Source organism: Sminthopsis crassicaudata, chromosome 3, assembly GCF_048593235.1.
Source record: "Sminthopsis crassicaudata isolate SCR6 chromosome 3, ASM4859323v1, whole genome shotgun sequence".
Classification (NCBI taxonomy): Eukaryota; Metazoa; Chordata; class Mammalia; order Dasyuromorphia; family Dasyuridae; genus Sminthopsis; species Sminthopsis crassicaudata.
Window position 1 is genome coordinate 408,509,734 of NC_133619.1, and position 14,223 is coordinate 408,523,956.

General features: G+C 35.1%; 1 protein-coding gene across 5 annotated transcripts in view; it reads left to right on the top strand.

Annotated features, from left to right (window-relative positions):
* The window catches only part of HECW2 (HECT, C2 and WW domain containing E3 ubiquitin protein ligase 2), a 425,511-nt gene that overhangs the window by 310,508 nt on the left and 100,780 nt on the right, over nt 1-14,223 (top strand). For all 5 annotated transcript variants that reach the window (XM_074302808.1, XM_074302811.1, XM_074302809.1 and 2 more), the window contains 2 exons: nt 739-842; nt 1,381-1,505. In XM_074302808.1, the coding sequence (XP_074158909.1) occupies nt 739-842; nt 1,381-1,505 (229 nt within the window). The remainder of the gene's footprint in view (nt 1-738; nt 843-1,380; nt 1,506-14,223) is intronic.

The window sequence follows — 14,223 nt, forward strand, 5'->3', positions numbered from 1 at the left end:
ATAAATAAAAATTTTTGAAGTCTGATAAAACCATGTTTAACCCTTCTAAATTCAAGTATTGTGTTGTTTTATTTCTATTCCATAGAGCAGTCATTAACAGTGCAGTTTTATACAAGGTTTTGTTTGGGTTGTTTATTTTCTGCAAATTTTACCAAAAAAATGAAACTAAAAAGAGAGGGGAAGTTTCACTTCAAACATTTAATAATTTAGTTTTCCTTGGTTAAATGATACCATGCTTTCTTAGATTTTGCTAATCTTCCAAGAAACTTTCTAAGAAATAATGGACACCCCCAGGACCATACAAAATTTAGGGGTTTCTTACAGTGTTTCTTTGCCTCTCTTGACTAGTTAGTAAAAATAATTCTTTTAAATAGGATACTATCAGGTAAAGATATTTTTGCCTTTGGCTGTAATGCAGATGAACATTTCTGCAACTCTTTCCTTCCCCTATGGGCCTCCAGGCATCTTTCTGGAGTCTCCTTTTCCTGTCCTTGCATGAGATGATATTTTTAAATCTACTATTCTTCCCCTCAAGAGAACTGTCCTTGCAATAAATTTTTATTTGGGGGGGGGGGGGGAAAGAAGTAATAGGCAAATAATCCTAATTTAAGTAGGGTTCTAATGTCAAAGAGGTTTTTTTTAAAAAGAGTGAATGTCTCCTCAGTCTTGTGAAATAACTCAGCTGGGTTTTTGTTTTTTTATGGTCTGCACTATGTAACTCTAGGGTTTTGATGGCAGGTATCAAAGTATCCGCAGGACAATGACTAATGAAAGGCCTGAAGAACACACTAATGCTATTGATGGAGCTGGAGAGGACACAGACTTCCATCAGTCCAATGCAGGTGAGAATCAATTGCAATGTTGAATCTTAGCAAGGTGAAGAATCACCCAGGAGAAATCATCCAAGGTGAGTCCTGAGGATATGTAGTTTATTTATTGGTCAACTAAATTATCATTTTTAGGGTCTGACATGGATCATAAAAACAACAATACAATGGCAAAGCTATAGTAGCTGAACTTTCTGTACTTTCTATTAGGATTATAAAAAGTAAAGTTTGGGAAATAGGTCATATTATCCTAAATGACCTTTGGCTTTGCTTTGGATGGTTGGGAAAGAAAAAATTTACTCATATAAAGAACTTGTTTGTTGAAAAAGATGATGCTATTCTTTTTTAATGTTATCAAGTACAGATGGGATTTAGTTTATTAATTTAGATCAAAGGCAAGTCCTTCTGATAGCATAAAAGTTTCTGTTTAAGCCCAAGTACAATGTCAGATGCCAGATATTCTTTGCTTTTTACTTCATACGTCAGATCAAAGGAGATATAACTCGTCCAACCGTGTAAGAGCATTCTGTTAAAAAGGTTTTGTTTCTAATAGATTTTCGACGGGAGAATGTGCTGCCCCACTCTACCTCCAGGTCCAGGCTGACGTTACTGTTACAGTCTCCCCCCGTGAAATTTCTCATAAGCCCAGAGTTCTTCACCGTGCTGCATTCTAACCCTGTGAGTATCCCTTTTTTCCCTCAGTTCAAATCTGAAATGGATGTTATGATTAGAATAGTCATAGAGCAAGAATAGGGAGGGAGGAAATGAGGGGGAATTTTTATATATTTGTATTCAGATAAATCTTTTTTTTTTTTTTTTTTTTTTTTTTTTTGAGCCTTGCTAAGTAACTGGACTGAGCTTTGAAAGGAAACAAATAGAAAAAAAAATTGAAGAAATCTTTTAACAAAATCTTCAAGGCAAATCAGATTTAGAAAGGATGTGGAGGGAAAATTTTAAAAGGGATTAAACCATGTGATATTGTAGAAAAATACTGGTCCCTGATCTGATTATGAAGCTAAGTTCTCATGAGCTCATGAGCTGGGTGGTCTCAGACAGATCATTTAACTTTTTCATTTATGAAAAACCCGTTTATGAAGAGGTTGGGGCAGCTAGTTGGCACAATGGATAGAACACCAGTCCTGAAGTCAGGAGGACCTGAATATGGTCTCAGACACTTAATATTTCCTGGCTGTGTGACCCTGCGCAAGTCACTTCACCCCCATTGCCTCAGCAAAGTAAGTAAATAAATAAAATAAGGGGGTTAAATCAAATAAGAGCTTCTTAAATTGATGCCCAAGAACCTCTTTTAAATATCTATATCTATATATATACATATATATATATATGTAGATCTATTTCAATATATTTGTTTTCTTTGTGTTCTTATGTATTTATTTTATGCACTTAAAAATATGATTTTTGAAAAGGTCCATTGGGCTTCCCTATAGTGTCAAAGGGGTCTATGACACATTAAAAAAAATTGCTTATGAACGTGTAGAATAGATGGTTTCTTAGATTCTTTTCAGCTCTGACTCAATTAAGATCTCAATCTTGGTGGTATCAAAGTGATGGATAGAGAGCAGGCTTTGAAACCAAGATCTGGATTCAAATTCAGCCTCTGCCACATAGTGCTTGTGTGATGCCCTGCAAATTGCTTGATCTCTCTAGAATAATTCTCTAAGATTATGAGAAGCACAGAAAGTATTGTTATGTACCAGGAAGAAGCATTTCCTGACCTGGAGTTCTCTATTTTTTTTTTTTTTTTGGAGTTCTCTATTAAAGTGAAAGTTTTCTTGGGCAGGGAGAAAGATAGCTACAAATTTCTCTCCCTTTTTGGAAGTTTGGATACTTACTTATCCACCTTCTCCCGATGAGTTCTCAAGTATAGTATAGAAATCCTGGTGTTAGTAATTAGGGCTTTACAACTGTATTTTGCCAATCACATGAGTGATCATCATTTCACCCTGTCTCCCAATGATTCCCTGCTGTCCTTAACTATAAAATACCAAAGGATATTTTATCAATACTCTTTCCCTTTCCATTTTTTTTTATTATTATATATATATTTTATAATATTATCCCTTGTATTCATTTTTCCAAATTGCCCCCCCTCCCTCTATTCCCTCCCCCCGACGACAGGCAATACCATACATTTTACATGTGTTACAATATAGTCTAGGTACAATACATGTGTGTGAATATCATTTTCTTGTTGCACAATAAACATTAGAATCCGAAGGTACATGCAACCTGGGCAGACAGATATTAGTGCTAACAATTTACATTCGCTTCCCAGTGTTCCTTCTCTGGGTATAGTTATTTCTGTCCATCATTGATCAACTGGAAGTGAGTTGGATCTTCTTTATGTTGAAGATTTCCACTTCCATCAGAATACATCCTCATACAGTATTGTTGTTGAAGTATACAGTGATCTTCTGGTTCTGCTCATTTCACTCAGCATCAGTTGACCTAAGTCTCTCCAGGCCTCTCTGTATTCCTCCTGCTGGTCATTTCTTACAGAGCAATAATATTCCATAACCTTCATATACCACAATTTACCCAACCATTCTCCAACTGATGGACATCCATTCATCTTCCAGTTTCTAGCTACAACAAAAAGAGCTGCTACAAACATTTTGGCACATATATGTCTCTTTCTGCTCTTTAGTATTTCTTTGGGATATAATCCCAGTAGTAGCGCTGCTGGGTCAAAGGGTATGCACAGTTTGATAACTTTTTGGGCATAATTCCAGATTGCTCTCCAGAATGGCTGGATTCTTTCACAACTCCACCAGCAATGTATCAGTGTCCCAATTTCCCCACATCCCCTCCAACATTTGTCATTATTTGTTCCTGTCATCTTAGCCAATCTGACAGGTGTGTAGTGGTATCTCAGAGTGGTCTTAATTTGCATTTCTCTGATCAGTAGTGATTTGGAACACTCTTTCATGTGAGTGGATATAGTTTCAATTTCTTCCTCTGAGAATTGTCTGTTCATATCCTTTGACCATTTATCAATTGGAGAATGGTTCGGTTTCTTATAAATTATGGTCAGTTCTCTATATATTTTGGAAATGAGACCTTTGTCAGAACCTTTGTTTTTAAAAATATTTTCCCAATTTGTTACTTCCCTTCTAATCTTGTTTGCATTAGTATTATTTGTACAGAAACTTTTTAGTTTGATGTAATCAAAATCTTCTATTTTGTGATCAATAATGATCTCTAGTTCTCCTCTGGTCATAAATTCCTTCCTCCTCCACAAGTCTGAGAGGTAGATTATCCTCTGTTCCTCTAATCTATTTATTATCTCCCTCTTTATGCCTAAATCATGGACCCATTTTGATCTTATCTTGGTATATGGTGTTAAGTGTGGATCCATATCTAATTTCTGCCATACTAATTTCCAGTTTTCCCAACAGTTTTTTCCGAATAATGAATTTTTATCCCTAATGTTGGAATCTTTGGGTTTGTCAAAGATTAGATTGCTATAGATGTACCCTTTTTTGTCCTTTGTATCTAATCTGTTCCACTGATCTACCGGTCTATTTCTTAGCCAATACCAAATGGTTTTGGTGACTGCTGCTATATAATATAGCTTTAGATCAGGTACACTTAGACCACCTTCCTCTGAGTTTTTTTTCATTAGTTCCCTTGCAATTCTTGACCTTTTATTCTTCCATATGAATTTTGTTGTTATTTTTTCTAGGTCATTAAAATAGTTTCTTGGGAGTCTGATTGGTATAGCACTAAATAAATAGATTAGTTTGGGGAGTATTGTCATCTTTATTATATTCGCTCGGCCTATCCAAGAGCACTGAATGTCTTTCCAATTATTTAAATCTGATTTTATTTTTGTGGCAAGTGTTTTGTAATTTTTCTCATATAATTCCTGATTTTTCTTTGGTAGATGGATTCCCAAATATTTTATACTCTCAACATTTGTTTGGAATGGAATTTCTCTTTGTATCTCTTGCTGTTGCATTTTGTTAGTGATATATAAAAATGCCGAGGATTTATGTGGATTTATTTTGTATCCTGCCACTTTGCTGAAATTTTGAATTATTTCTAGTAGCTTTTTAGCAGAGTCTTTGGGGTTCTCTAAGTATACCATCATGTCATCTGCAAAAAGTGATAGTTTAATTTCCTCATTTCCTACTCTAATTCCTTGAATCTCTTTCTCGGCTCTTATTGCCGAGGCTAGCGTTTCTAGTACTATATTGAATAGTAATGGTGATAGTGGGCAACCTTGTTTCACTCCTGATCTTACTGGGAAAGGTTGCAGTTTATTTCTATTGCATATTATGCTTACTGACGGTCTTAAATATATACTCCTGATTATTCTAAGGAATAATCCATTTATTCCTATACTCTCAAGAGTTTTTAGTAGGAATGGATGTTGGATTTTGTCAAATGCTTTTTCTGCATCTATTGAGATGATCATATGGTTCTTATTAATTTGATTATTAATATGGTCAATTATATTAATAGTTTTCCTAATATTAAACCAGCCCTGCATTCCTGGAATAAATCCTACTTGATCATAGTGTATTATCTTGGAGATAATTTTCTGAAGTCTTTTTGCTAATATCTTATTTAAGATTTTAGCATCAATATTCATTAAGGAGATTGGTCTATAATTTTCTTTCTCAGTTTTCGATCTACCAGGTTTAGGTATCAGTACCATGTCTGTGTCATAAAAGGAATTTGGTAGGACTCCTTCATCCCCTATTTTTTCAAATAATTTATATAACATTGGGGCTAATTGTTCTTTAAATGTTTGGTAGAATTCACATGTGAATCCATCTGGCCCTGGGGATTTTTTCCTGGGGAGTTGATTAATAGCTTGTTCTATTTCTTTTTCTGAAATGGGACTATTTAAGCAATTTATCTCCTCCTCTGTTAATCTAGGGAGCCTATATTTTTGGAGGAAGTCATCCATTTCACTTAAGTTATCAAATTTATTGGCATAAAGTTGGGCAAAGTAACTCCTTATTATTTCTCCCCTTTCCATTTTTTAAATAAATCTTCAAAAGTCAAATTCCACAGTCACTGAAACGACTTTTCCACTTTCATTTTTCATGACTTTCCACTTTTATCCTCTTATCTCTAGTCAGAGATGACTCCCAGGGTACAAAAATCTCCTTATTTACAAGAAGTATTTATTAAATACTATTTGTTACCCTATGACACAGAAATAAAATAAAACAAGACTTCAATCTTTGTCACTGAGTAATTTATAAGTTAACTGGAGAGATGAGGCATATTGCAAAATGACCATGTAATTCTTTCTTCAAAATTAGCTCTCTTGTGCACTTATCTCATTCTCCTTTGTTTCCCAATTATTTTTATACTTGCCTTCTTCTCACTCCCTTATGAACACTCAAAGAGCAGGGCCCGCATAATTTCTATTTTTATTTCTTCAGTGCTGAGCAAAGTTCTACCAGGCACATAATCCTGTGACCTCTCCGTCTGATGGACTGGTTCCTCCCAGAATCCCATTTTAAAGAGAAGGCCAGGCTAATTATAAGATGCACTGCCAACTGACCAGACTTTCTCTACTGTGTCAGTATCTTCTTCCACTCTCCACTTTTTCAGCTTTTGTTTATGTTATATTTCCTCATAGAAATGTCAGCTCTTTGTGGTCTGGAGATGCTTTTCTCTCAGCTTGTTCTTGTATTCCTAGAACTTAGTAGAGTGCCCATCACATCATAAGTGTTTAATTAATGCTTGTTGGCTTGACTTATTTGTTTTGATTATGAAAATCTAGGAGATAAAAACAAGTATCTGTCATATGAAATGAATCAAAAGGCAGAGGAGGAAAATGGAGTGAAGGTCAGTTGACCAGAATACTTGCCTTCTTGGAAGAAGTTTTGTACAGAGAAGTAAAGTATGTTTTTTTGGTAGAAAAGGCAATGTGAGGACATTTTAAATGAAAGAACAGGATAAGAAAAAAGCCAGACATAAAAATCAATAAACATTTATTAAACTTTTCAGTAACAATAACAGGGCAAGTTGGGAAGGCAGTTTTATAGAGGAAATGAGGGATAATCTGATATGTTTGAAGTAAATCATAAGCACATTAGAACTGTACTAGACTTGTCAAAAGTGATGGCCACAGAACCTAGAGATCAGGATCTGTGTTACTCAAGTGAACTTAAGGGTGATAATGAGATAGCTTTATTTCTCAATTGGAAATATGCTATATTTTCTGTAGTTAGGGGGCAAGTGGATTTCTCAAGCTATGGCATATTGTCTTTGGGTGATTGAATCAGTAGCACCTAGTCCTAGCTACTGATTATAGTCAGATGGTGGTGGTAGCTCCTACAACATCCCAGGGCCCATCTGGGCCATCCTATCGAGGCCCACTTGGCTGGATGTGGCCTGATCACACTGCCACCCAGCATCTGAAGTCCTGCTCAAATTCAGTCTGCCCTTATAACACTCACATGCAGATATAATGCTATGGGCCATATGATATAGGTGAGGAACACCAAACATAAATCTAGTGTTCAGAGGCCCAGGGAATAACCACAGCTTCTCTGCAATTGGGCTCATCTCTTTTGTCTTCAAAACACTCTGCTCTGGACTCACACCATTAGGCACTACCCTTAAGATCCCAAAGATGAGCTTCTTCTGTGAGAATTCTCCAAGTCCGTGACTATTACAGAAAGGATATTAAGGGAAAAGATGTCAACATGATTCTAAGATCAGGAGGAGTCAATATTGCATTTCATTAAGTAAATATTTATTAAACTCAGGAGAAAGTGATCCTATTGTGTAGTTTTAACTTTTAGGATAAATATTAGCCTTGATTTTTTGGATCAGATTATTTAGTGAAATGGAGAAGAGGACCTGGATTTAAATGTTAGCACTGCTTCTTAGTGTCCTGTGACCTTTGCTGTGTTAGTTAATCTCATTAAGCCTTTCTTTCCTCATCTATAAAATGAAGGATTTAAGATTAAATGACCTTTGAGGCCCTGTTCAGTGTTATAGCTATTCCTCTATGAATGTGTAACATAATTTTAGCTTTTGAATAATTTTTATACTTTTCATCTCCTCATATAAATTGTAAAAACAAGCCACATGCCAGAGATTTTATTTGTAACTCCTCTGGCCTAGTTGTTCCTTCTTGATTTCATAAGATTTCTTTCCAAAGGCACTTTTTAAGTTGTTACTTGTTCTCCCCCTGAGATCACAAGTTACCTTTACTACAAAGCCTTGTAGGACTTAAATTTTGCCTAGTTTCTCACCTTCTGTGTAACTGGCAATTGAAAATTACCTTGAGTGTTCTCTCTGATGCTCTAGGATTTTTAACCAAGGAAAATCTTTTCCTTTTCTTGAATTATCAGAAAGAGCAAGAGGGTTTAATCTGATGGTTTTTGAATTTTCTTTTTTCTGTATTATTGCGCTTTGCTTATGTTTTCACACACTTTGATGGTTTCATAAAGAATAATTCTCTCCCATTTTAATGCATTACTTTTTTTAACTTATTAAAAAGTTTTTTTTATTTTCAAAACATATACATAAATAGTTTTCAAATTCACCCTTGCTAAACCTTGTGCTCCAAATTTTTCCCCTCCCTTTCCCATACTCCTTCCTTTAGACAAAAATAATACAAGTTAAACATGTTAAAAATTATCCTTAAATTATGTTTCTCTGGTTGAACAATTGCCTCTGTTTGTATGCAGTTGTACATATTATGGCCCTCTGCTGGCTATAATCAAGTATTCTTCAAAATGTATAGATATTTGTTCAGTAGTTTTACTTCAATGGAAGAGAGAGTTATATTACATTCTCATATTTTAAATTCTGCTTGTTGATGTGTGTGTGTGTGTGTATGTATGTATGTTTAATTATAGTTATTTATAAAAAATATTTTTAATATACCAGAGAGAATGGTGCAAGTCAAAGAAATGATTATTTTGGCTTTAAGGAGCTTTAGAAATAGAGTGATTGCAACATCAAGACTGCTTTAGGACTTTATGGAGGAGGAAAAATATTTACTTTTCTAAAATCCCATACATAGTCTAAATATGTGTCAATCATAATTTGCAACTTGGATGAATAGACAATCAATTAGTCAGGTTTGTGAAGAAATACATTTTTCTTTCTATGTCTTTAGCCAACTAGATAAAATTTAAATATAAAATACTATTTATAGTAAAAGAAGGTCTGGATAGCAAAGTTTTTTCTTGGTTTTCCAGCACATGATATTTGGTTAACTTAATTACCTGTTTAAGTTTGTAAAGTACAATAGTACTAAGCACTAAGGGAGGTATAGAGTTTAGAGCAGATAGTTCTGCCTCCTGGTGCTTATAATTTAGAAAGGGGATAAAATAATACATTTTAAAAAGCAGAGTATTAATTTATAACAAGTTGTGAGTATATATTTTAATCTATTTGCAAATTAGTCTAAAAGATAAGATCAAATTTCTCTGTGTCCCTTTCTAGAAAGGAAGTATATAGGAAAAGGTATTATCTAGAACCCAACCTAGAGTTGTTATATTAGCACAGGAATTTTTAACTTGGAGACTGTAGAATTTTTAAAAAATGTGATAATTATATTTTGATATAATTATTTCTTTTATAAAACTATATATTATATGACATTTAATAACCTTATTCTGGGAAGGGGTACATAGTCTTTAGGAGATTACCAAAGGTACTAAAAAAACTTATGAATTCCTGTACTACAGAAAGCCGTTTTTTTCCTCCCTTAGAACTTTAGTAATGTTCTTTCTGAGTTTCAAAAGCATTCATTGACTTCTCATTACACATAATATGGACAGTAGACTCCTGGGCTTTCCCTTCAAAGTCCTCAATCAATCTGATTTGAAACGTTTCAAATCATGTAAGATCCAATCTTAATTAATTTTCCTATTCTTTTAGTTCTATTCATGAAAAGTCTTTTCTCACTCTGCTTTAGCACTCTACTGCTAATTTAATCTTTATAAAATCTAAGACTTAGAAAAAATCTCTATAAAATAAAAAAAAATCTCTATAAAATCTAAGACTTAGAAAAAAATCTCACAGACCATTAAATCTAACTTGTATCCAACAGAGAATCCTCTCTTCTACATCCTAGCAAGTACCATCCAGCCTCTGCTTAAAGATCACTGACTCTAGCACTTTCTCATCTAGAACAGAGGGCAAAACTGGGACTAACAAGTAAAAATTGTAAAGTGGACTATTTATATTCTTGGACACTAAGTAGTGCACTGAAAGCATGTTGAACCTAAGTGGAGTAAGGAAGACACTTTTTCCTGAGTTCAAATCTACCCTTAGATACTTACTAGCTCAGGTATTTCATTTAATTTTGCTTGTCTTAGTTTCCTCATCTATAAAATAAGCTGGAGAAGGAAATAGCGAACTACTCCAGTATCTTTGCCATGACCCAAATGGGGTCATGAAGAGTAGGACACAACTGAAATAACTCAACAACAATATTTACGTTCAATCTAAGCAAAGATTTTTAAACAATTATAGGAAATTATAGGTTTCCCTTGATTAGAGATCTTTAAGCAAAGACTGGACAACCATTTGTTAGGGATGTTTTCAAAGGGTCTCTCAGTCAGACCTTCCCTTTCATTTACCTTATATCCTTTATTCAATGATGAAAATACTATGGACTCCCTCCCAATGCTATGGTATTGATACTGATGCTAACCACCTACCATCCTGTCCGTATATGTCTAGAAATCATGAGACTTAAGTATTCCACCAAATACTTTTTATTTTTTTAAACAATTAGTAGTTGTTACATCTTTGTGCCATATATATGTTATTATTGTTGTTATTCAGTTGTTCGGTAATATCTTATTCTTTTTGATTCTATATGGAATTTTCTTGACAAAAATACTGGAGTGGTTGGACATTTCCTTCTCCAGTGCATTAAGCTAAACAGAGGTTAAGTGGATTGCTCACCATTACCTAGATAGTGAGCATCTGAGCCCTAATTTGAACTTGGGTCTTCCTGACTCCAGGCCGAGTGCTATCCACTTAGTTACCAAATTATCTTATTCATACAAAGCTTCAAATATCCAATAAAATACAATGAAAATATATTAAACATCTATCACATACAAGACACTTTACTGGCCTTTGAGGAGATGAGGACAAAATGAAAAAGAGTTCCTGCCCAAGGAACTTACATTCTATTGAGAAGAATAATCTAACAATATTTTAACAATATAAACACTTTAAATACTGTGACATAGAATCAGCAAATTTTTAGAACCAGAAAGGGTATTTAGAGATTAATTAGCTACACTCTCTCATTCCAGTTTATCTTACTTGATCCTTTTGCTCAAGGGAAAGAAGTAGGAGACATATTCATTTGGCAAGTGAAGAAATGGAAAACAAGTAAGATATCACCCCAGGTCCCACATCTAATTAGTAGCTGAGTGAGGACTGGAACTTGGGTGTTCTAACTCTCATGTTTCCTTTCTTTTCATTAGACTATATTATTTCTATGTATAAATGTGCTGAATCATTTTATTTTGAGGATTGAGGGCATACAACATGAGCTTTTTCAACTCCCTTCCTGCCCATATTTAAACCTCTCCGTGTTCTTACCTATTTTATCTTCCTTTCTTCTGGTCTTAGAAAATCATCGGGTTAGTTTCTGTCTTTGCCAAGGCTAACCAATCTACTAAGCCTTTGACCATTTTTTTCTTCAAACATGATCTTGATCCATCAGTTTTATCCTTCATTTTATGTATTTTTTCAACTTTTCCATCTCTACTAATTCCTTATATGCTAGAAACCTAAAATAATAAATAATGCTGAAATACACTGTACTGTACTGTACTAAAAATAATAAACTTTCCCTTTTCCCTGCTACCCCACTCAAGCTGTGATCTTTTGCGTCTCTTTCTCTTTGCTGCCAAACTTTTAAAATTATTAAACTCCATTTGTTCTGTGATTCCCCACTATTCATATGTTGTTGTCCAGGTGTTCAGTCATGTCCAACTCTTTGCGACCCCATGGACTTGTTTATGGGGAATTCTTGGCAAAGGTACTGGAGTGTGTTTCCTTTTCCTTTTCCCCTATGTCCCCATTTTAGATATGAGGAACTGAGGCAAAGAGAGATTAAGTGATTTGCACAGGGTCACATAGCTCATAAGTGTCTGAAGTGAGATTTGAACACATATCTTCCTAGTCCAGTGCTCTATCCATTGTACTTTCTAACTGCCTTACCCATTACTCATGTGCTAGCTTATTAACCTCTTGAAATGGAAACCCTAGTTTCCATTCTCACATTTAAGTTTTTGAAACTATTCTCTACAAGGTCTTTAATGACCTCCATCTGGTCCAAGTCCAGTGCCTATTTTTGGTCTCCATCCTTTTTGGTCTTTCAGTAGCATTTGAGACTAAATACAACATAGCTATTGTTGCCTATTAGTAGTAGTAATAGCTTAAGTTTATATATCACTTTAAGGTGGACAAATAAACATGTTTTAAACTCCTACTATGTATCAAGCATTGTGCTAAGTGGAGATGATACCAAAAAAAAAAAAAAAAAAAAAAAGACAAAAGCGAGTCCCTGCCTTCAAGTAGCTCTCAATTTAATGGGAGAAGACTAAAAACAAATTGATTATATACAGAATGAATAGGAAATAATTAACAGTCAGAATTAAAAGAAATTGGAAAAAGATTCTTATTAAAGACAGGATTTTAGGATTTTAGATGGGTCTTGAAAGAAAAAGGAACTAAGTTTGGGAAACCAATAAGCAGAGATGGGGAGGAAAAGCATCCCAGACATGAAGGACAACCAGAGAAAATGCCCAGAGCCCATAAGTGCAGTATCTTGCTCCTGGAAAAGTAAGACCATTGTCAGTGGATCAGAGTATGCTGCAGAGAGTAAGATACAAGAAAACTGGGAAAGTAGGAGGAGACTAGGTGGTGAAGGGCTTTAAACACCAAGCAGAGGATTTTGTATTTGATCCTGGAGGCAATAAGGGAAAGTCTGAATTTATAGAGTAGGGTGGATGATGATCAGACTTTGAATTTAGGAAAATTACTTTAGTGACTAAATGAATGGGGGATGTATTTTGAAGTAAAGACTCATCAGCAAGCTATTGAAGTAGTCCAGGTGTGGGGTAATGAGGGTCTGAGGTAGAATGGTGACAGTGTCAAAGAAGATAAGGGGTCATATTCAAGGGATGTTGGAAAGGTGAAATCACATTGGCAATGGCTTGGATATGTTGGGAGTTCAGACAGTGAAGAATGAAGGATGGGAGGATGGTCTTGTCCTCTTGAGGGTTTGGGGGAGATATAATGAATTTACATCTACTTTGAGTTGTCTGAAAGGCAGTTGGAGATGCAGGATTGAAGATCAGTAGAGAGTTTGAGGCAGGAAAGGTATATTTAAGAATCATCACATAGAGATGGTAATTAGGTTTATAAGAGCTGATGAGATCACATATTGTAGGAACATAGAGAAGAGAAGAGAATTCAGATAAAAACCCTATGGGACAACTACAGTTGGAGGGCACATTCTGGATGATGATCCAGCAAAGGAGATTGAGAAAATGAGGTCAGGAAGGTAGGAGGGGAATGAAGAGAGAGTGGTACCATTCACCTACTCCCAACTAATCCTGTATCTATTCTAATCATTGCTGGTATTCTCTCAGCCACCCCCAGATTATGACTTTTTTATATATAATTTTTTCTAGGGTCTAAACAAAAGACAAGTTGCTATTTATTTTGACAAAGTAGTGTGGCTCTGTAATTTGCAATGAGTTAACTCTCTACTAACACAGATATGACCTAGAATGCTTCTTTCTAAACCTACAGATCCATGACATTCTCTGTAAGAAGGCACCACGGTCTCACAAGCTTTGTGTCATCTTTGGTTCCTCTCATTTTTTCTCACCTCACCCATATCCAATCTGTGGCCAAGTCCTCTCAATTTCATCTTTATAGCATCTTTTCAATGGGCCTCCATCTTTCCTCTGACACTGCTACCATTTGTCCTCATACCTGGATTATTGCAGTAACTTGTTGGTGGATCTGCCCACCCAAAGTCCTGGACCACCCTAATCCATTCTTGATTCAGCCACCCAAAATTTCCTAAAGCACAGGTCAAATTATATCGCTCTCTTACTCAACAAATTTCAGTGATTCTGTTGGCCTCCATGATCAGATATAAAATCTGTTTGTCATTCATACTCCTTCATGATCCAGCCCCCTTCTACCTTTCCAAATTTTTTAATATTTTACTACCTTCCACATACTTTTTGGTCCAGTGACAGAGATCTGTCCTGATTAAGATACTTTGTCTTTCGACTCTGGCTGTCATTCATACTCAGAATATTCTCCTTCCTCACTTTCCCTGTTGGCTTCCCTGGTTTCCTTTGATTCCCAACTAAAATCCTATCTTCTATAGGAAGCC